At 34.5% G+C, this 5,949-nt stretch overlaps 1 protein-coding gene across 8 annotated transcripts; it reads right to left on the reverse strand.

Moving 5' to 3' along the window:
- Nucleotides 1-547: 547 nt before the first annotated feature.
- Nucleotides 548-5,741, reverse strand: LOC131013947 (uncharacterized). 8 transcript variants are annotated; one of them, XM_057941887.1, is made up of 8 exons: nt 5,040-5,741; nt 4,779-4,920; nt 4,475-4,635; nt 3,114-3,159; nt 1,821-1,916; nt 1,383-1,460; nt 1,145-1,237; nt 548-954 (listed from the first exon to the last, which is right to left on the reverse strand). In XM_057941887.1, the coding sequence occupies exons 5-8, from the start codon at nt 1,830-1,832 to the stop codon at nt 808-810; spliced, it is 330 nt and encodes a 109-aa protein (XP_057797870.1). In that variant the 5' UTR covers nt 1,833-1,916; nt 3,114-3,159; nt 4,475-4,635; nt 4,779-4,920; nt 5,040-5,741; the 3' UTR covers nt 548-807. The 8 variants fall into 8 exon arrangements, 7 of the variants coding, with proteins under 7 accessions (XP_057797870.1, XP_057797869.1, XP_057797868.1 ...); XM_057941886.1 differs by having other exon boundaries at nt 3,114-3,164; XM_057941885.1 differs by having other exon boundaries at nt 1,821-3,164; nt 4,779-4,914.
- Nucleotides 5,742-5,949: the final 208 nt, after the last annotated feature.

Below are 5,949 nucleotides of genomic sequence, written 5' to 3' on the forward strand. Positions count from 1 at the left end.
TTCCGTTATGTATTAATTTTTTTTTTTATCATAGTTAACAGTTTTTTGCACTTTTTATAACGGTTTTAACCGTTATCTTTGATAGAATACATAACGGTTTTTCACCGTTATGTATTAAGATTTTTTCGTTATGTATTAATTTTTTTTTATTTTTTTTATCATAGTTAACAGTTTTTTGCACTTTTTATAACGGTTTTAACCGTTATCTTTGATAGAATACATAACGGTTTTTCACCGTTATGTATTAAGATTTTTCCGTTATGTATTAATTTTTTTTTATTTTTTTTTTTTATCATAGTTAACAGTTTTTTGCACTTTTTATAACGGTTTTAACCGTTATCTTTGATAGAATACATAACGGTTTTTTGCACTTTTTATAACGATTTTTTGCACTTTTTATAACGATTTTTGCAGTTTTTATAACGATTTTAACCGTTATCTTTAATTAGAATACATAACGATTTTTTGCACCTTTTATAACAGTTTTTTGCACTTTATATAATTGTAGTATATTTTTAAATTTTGCAATTTTTATAAAACGACAAAATGATAAAATCAACGATAACAATATTATATATCATCCAAGAAATTCATACATTATTATACAAATGAACCAAATATCAAGTATACATCATCATTGCATATTCCGATTCAAAATTAAAAATACCAACAACCTTATAGCTAAAACAAAAATCTATCATACAATGTTTCTAGCACCAATAGACTTGTAACCTTTATACTTCAGGCAGAATCTCTTGAACCTGAAATGAATCTATAATCTCAACACAAAAGAGCAAAGCATGTCTTTCACCTTGAAAGGCTGTCAACAGACTGAATGCCATCTTCAAGTTCCTCTTCTGCCATCTGTTCCTCCTCCTCCTCTTCTTCTTCTTCCTCTTCCTTTTCCTCCTCCTCCAAGTCACCCCAGTGCTTAGTCTTATCAACTGGTTCTTCCTGAAAATCAGTCGGTATGAATTACATGGAGACAAAATCATGATAAAATGCTCGCCGTTACAAAGAGGGGAGCATGTATGAGATACAAAGCCAAAAAAAAAAATCTGGCAAGTTAAACAATCCATTCACCCTCCAATATCAGCAATTAGAAGCAGGTATGTCGGGTTAAAAACTTAATATACTTAAATACCTGATAATCAATGTCCATCTTTCCCATTTTAGGCTGCATTCTCTCACGTTGCTTTTGTTTCAACTTCTTACTATTCTCCTTTTCAATGTAAGCCTGTCATATATAACAAAGAAGCAGCAGAGATTAGATAAGAATACAAAATCATCGTTAACCTTTTAATCTTCCATCAGAGTTCCACAATTAGAGTAGATATTGATAAGAATGATATGCATAAGAAAAGAAAGGAAATCAGTCTCACTTGTCTGATTTTCTCGATTCCTGTGGCAGCAATGAAATCAGGAAGTTGAAAAGGCTGCTTTTCAATACCTCTCTTTCCCTGAAAAGCAGCCATCAAAGACAATGAGATGTGTGACAAGCATGTAATTTTAAAACATAATCTAGTATTCATACATGCATCGAAATAATATTTGCCCTGTTCGTTAACCCAACGTTCCTACTTTTGATTTTTGGGCATCAACCAATAACTTCTAGTTTATAATGCAAATATCCAAAGTTAATCAGACACTGCAAAGACATTCAAAACGCTGATTACTATTGTGCTCTACTTAGTTTTATGCCAGATATGGATCCAAAAAGCAAATAAAACAGAGTAAGAAGAACCACATGTCAAAGAGTCAATATGCTATCTTTATGGCAGAAAGGGATACTTGCAGATATATGAAAAAAATTCGCAGACCTTTGTTCTCATGTGTTATTTGCTAGTCAAAGTCACTCAAGAAATTTTCTTCCCTGTCTTTTCTCTCTACTAGTTCATATCTCTGTCTTTTCTTCCCTGAGCAAGCAGTTATTGGAATCATAGCAGACCATAGAAAAAGTGAGCATGATCGTGGCCACAAGCATGAGAGCTTAAAGAGAACAATGCATTGCCCAAGTGTGCAGCCAATTTTATAGCAACATAATTACTAATTTATTTTTTATCCAAGAAGATATATACTTTTTCAGTAAAGCATATGAAATTATTAGTCCTTTAGCCTACAGACCCTACATACTGTTTACCTGAAGTAGGTCTTTAAATAAATTTTCTTCGATACTTAAAAGATAATTACTCCAACAACTGAACCTACGGACAAATTAATTATTTATCAACCTGGCATAATCTGATCAATGGGATATAAAATGGAATAATAAGACAATGTCTACTGCACTAAACTATTATTTCCGTAAAGTCAACTTTAACAATTCATATTAATAATGCAATGAAATAAATGATGTAAATATTAAGATTTGTACAAGTGAAAGTGAAAATTAAAACAATTACCAAAAGAAAATCTGATACTATAAGTCTGTCTTAAATTGTAACTTGACATAAATACAAGAGTACTTATCTTTAATAGCCAAATTTGAAAAGAATTGCAATTAAAATTAGTTCAAGAAAGATTGAGAAGTTAGAACATTAGTTCATATAGTTTTGAGACAAAAGGGAGGAATTAGAAAATAAATACATCTCAAATCAACCAATATTTCCAAAAATAGCTAAAAGTAAAACTTAATGTCTTAAGAGTTTATAAGTTGTCAAGTATTCTATATTATGAAGTTTATAAGCTAGAGATAAAATTGGGATTGAGATTGATATTACGCAATTTACTTTTTAGGAGAAAATGTTAGAACTTATTTTCACAACTTATAAAAATTGTTAAGGAGCTTATAAGTTCACCCCTTAATTATATCATCCAAAAAGTCAAGAGAGAAATAAACACATGAGGAAACAGCCTATGATAAAACTAAACAAAGTGAAACCAAAACATCTTAACCTGGTTAAGCTTAACTACGAAGTTATTTACAACCCAATTGAAACTTGATAAAAATTGTTGGAACTTCCACTTCCATAACTTCAACCACCATCAAATCACACAGTATGCAGATATATTATGACAGTCAATCAGTTTAGCATAAGCTAGTGGCAATCAGTGAACTCTAAAACTAATTTGATCAAAGGCATTAGATGCTGCAGGAAGGAAGAAACACGAACCTCGTGATTCGACTCCGTGTTGAGGGAAGAAGCATCATTGGCCTTTCTGTGCTAATCCTCATCCATTTCATAACATGTAAATCAAAACTTATTCGAAGCAATTGAATACAAAAGGCCATCATACATCAAAATAATAGCCTACATGAATGAGTACATTTAGACTAAAATAATTAGATATCCTATTTCTACTAAGACCTCCCTTAAGGATCCCTAATCACTTTTTTTAAGAACTGATGAGCTGCATTCAATCCAAAACTTTGTCTGAATGGTAGAAGTTATATCAGAGTTCTAAATGCTGCAAATCAAGCATATTTTAGATTTATTACAGAGCTATATTTACTAAGGCTGATATATACTAAATGCTGATATATAACTAAATGCTGATATAGAACTAAATGCTGACATACTAAGGTTTATATAGAACCAAGACTGATATAGAACTAAATGCCTGATATACTAAATGCTGCATTAATATTAGGGTTCTAAATGCTGCAAATCAAGCATATTTACTAAATGCCTTAATAAATCTAAATGTTGATTTATTAAGGAACTAAATGCCTATCAGAGTTAATCAAACTAAATGCTGAATGGTAGCCGTTTAATCAAGCTAAATGCCTGGTTTAAGGCATTCAAGCAGTAGAGTTATTCGAAAAAGAAAGTCGATGATTACCAAGCATCTCAGGCAGGGGAAAGTTGCAGTAGACATCAAAATTCAGTACAATCATGGTAAACACAGAAACTTGATTACCAAGCATCTCAGGCTGGGGAAAGTGACAGTCAATGAAGAGATTTCTAAACAAAATAGGAAGCATAATAGGCAGGGAAATCATCCTTCACATAAGTGGGGCTATGAGTACTCAAACTCTTAAAATAAGCCTTGGCAAGATTAACAAGGAACACGTGTATAGACAAAAGAAATTACTTTTCACAGCCACATGAATATTCTGATATTATCAGACATGATGACTCATGATATCCCAAAGAAACAGGCATGCTACAAATTTCACCTCTCAATATTTGAACCTTGGTATTCCTGGTTGCCAAGTGTACACTTGATTAAAGTGAAATATGACATGTTCTATGATCTCGATTTGCAAGGTATACCCAATAAGCACACGCACATCGGCACATGTAGAGCAGCTAGGTTCCATTACATTTAATTGCGGCCCACATCACTAGAAAATTAAATAGTTTCTAGGGCTAGATGTTGTGATTGTAAATCATGGCTCAAAGCAAGTTTAAAGAACTTAGCAAAGGTGTAACAAACAAAACAATTCAAGAGGGAGAGAAGCATAGAGCTTATCATAGTTCTAGCGTATTAGTTTTACTTTTACAGAGTTTATAAGGAAAATAACAAATACCTTACTATCTTCTGAGGTGTAAAATTAAACTCCCAGAGATGATTTAAAATGGCACCTTTCCATGTTGCTCTAAATCGAGTAAGCCACTCAGACCTGTGTTCTGTTTCAGATGTGAATCCAGCAGGCCCTACTAAAATCAAATGTTGAACATGCTCAGGATGCTGCAATTAACATACAGATGGTATCAATGACGATAGCAAATGACTTGGGTTATAGGTGGGGTAACAAAAAAATGTCCCTTGGAAATTAAAATGAAGAAATTAGATTCTGCATCAAGAGAATCAGGGCTTCCTGATAACGTAACCTACAACATTGGTTGAACGCAGCCATAATTTGCTTGCATTTGCCACTTAATTTCCAGTACCCACAATCAGTGCTGCATTTATTCATCAAATTCTTCATTCTCTTGCAGAAGAAATGCCTCTTCTCCTTCAAATTATCTAACCCTGGCAACGAATCTCATCAAATTTCCAAACAAAAATTAAAAGAAATCCAGCGCAAAACAAAGAGATTAAAAAAGAGAAATATCGGAATCACATTTTTGCTGAAGGAAACTCGGTTTTACCTCTGATGCTGGCATTTCAATCAAAACATCGATTCGCCCAAAAGCATCCGTATACAGGGTCGTTCGCCAGACGGTGTCGCTGCCGAAAATTGAAGCTAGGGCACGGCGGCGGCAAGGAGCCGCTGTTGTCGCCGGAGTATGGAGAGAAGAGGGGGCTTTGGGCTGCGCTCGGAGGCGGCGGCCTTCCCGCCGTGTGGTCGACGGGAATCGACAGGGAGGTGGCTGTAGATTATAGATCTAGGATTTCAGGGGCGGTGTGGTGTGCGTGCATTTGAGTCAGAGAGAGAGGAGATTAAGAGGGAGACGAGGGAAGTGCGACGAGCTTGGTGGCTGACGTTGCTGCGGCCGTGGAGGACAGAGGGGGGCGCGCTTCTATGGCCAGAACTAGCCTCGGCAGCGGCGGCGACTATCTCTCAAAGAGGGAGAGATCGCGAAGAGAGAGAGAGATTTGGGGAGGAGATGAGACGCAGCGAGGGTGGGCGGCAGCGGCGCGAGGCAGCAGCGAGGGTGGGCGGCGACGGGCCGGCGCGGGGCAGCGGCGCCGGCGGCGGAGTCGAGAGGGAAGAGAGAGAGTCGAGAGACAGACGAACAAAAACTAGGGCTTGTAGTTTTGGGGGTTAATTTCTAAATTTCCTAAATAAAATCTATTCCTTTTTTCTTTTCTTTTTTTTCACTTTTAATATTCAATTCTTGATATTTAAATTTCTAATTTAGATTTTATATAAGTGTTACTTAATGATAAAATAAAAAAATGTTATGATTTTTTTATTTTTCAAAGTCTATATTTAGGAATAAATTCAGATTTTAGGATAAATAATTTATTTGTTATTTTTAATATAATATAATATTATTTTTAAAAAAATAATAAAAAAAATTATACATAACAGTTTTTATAAACGCTCATATATAA

The sequence above is a fragment of the Salvia miltiorrhiza genome, chromosome 3, assembly GCF_028751815.1.
Source record: "Salvia miltiorrhiza cultivar Shanhuang (shh) chromosome 3, IMPLAD_Smil_shh, whole genome shotgun sequence".
Classification (NCBI taxonomy): Eukaryota; Viridiplantae; Streptophyta; class Magnoliopsida; order Lamiales; family Lamiaceae; genus Salvia; species Salvia miltiorrhiza.

Bases quoted from the DNA above. Each gene is read 5' to 3' on its own strand.
- LOC131013947 (XM_057941881.1), bottom strand. From the start codon at position 1,532: ATGAATACTAGATTATGTTTTAAAATTACATGCTTGTCACACATCTCA. The intron at 1,238-1,382 runs GTGAGACTGATT...TATATATGACAG, and splicing joins GAATCGAGAAAATCAGACAA to GCTTACATTGAAAAGGAGAA. The intron at 955-1,144 runs GTATTTAAGTAT...ACTGATTTTCAG, and splicing joins AGATGGACATTGATTATCAG to GAAGAACCAGTTGATAAGAC.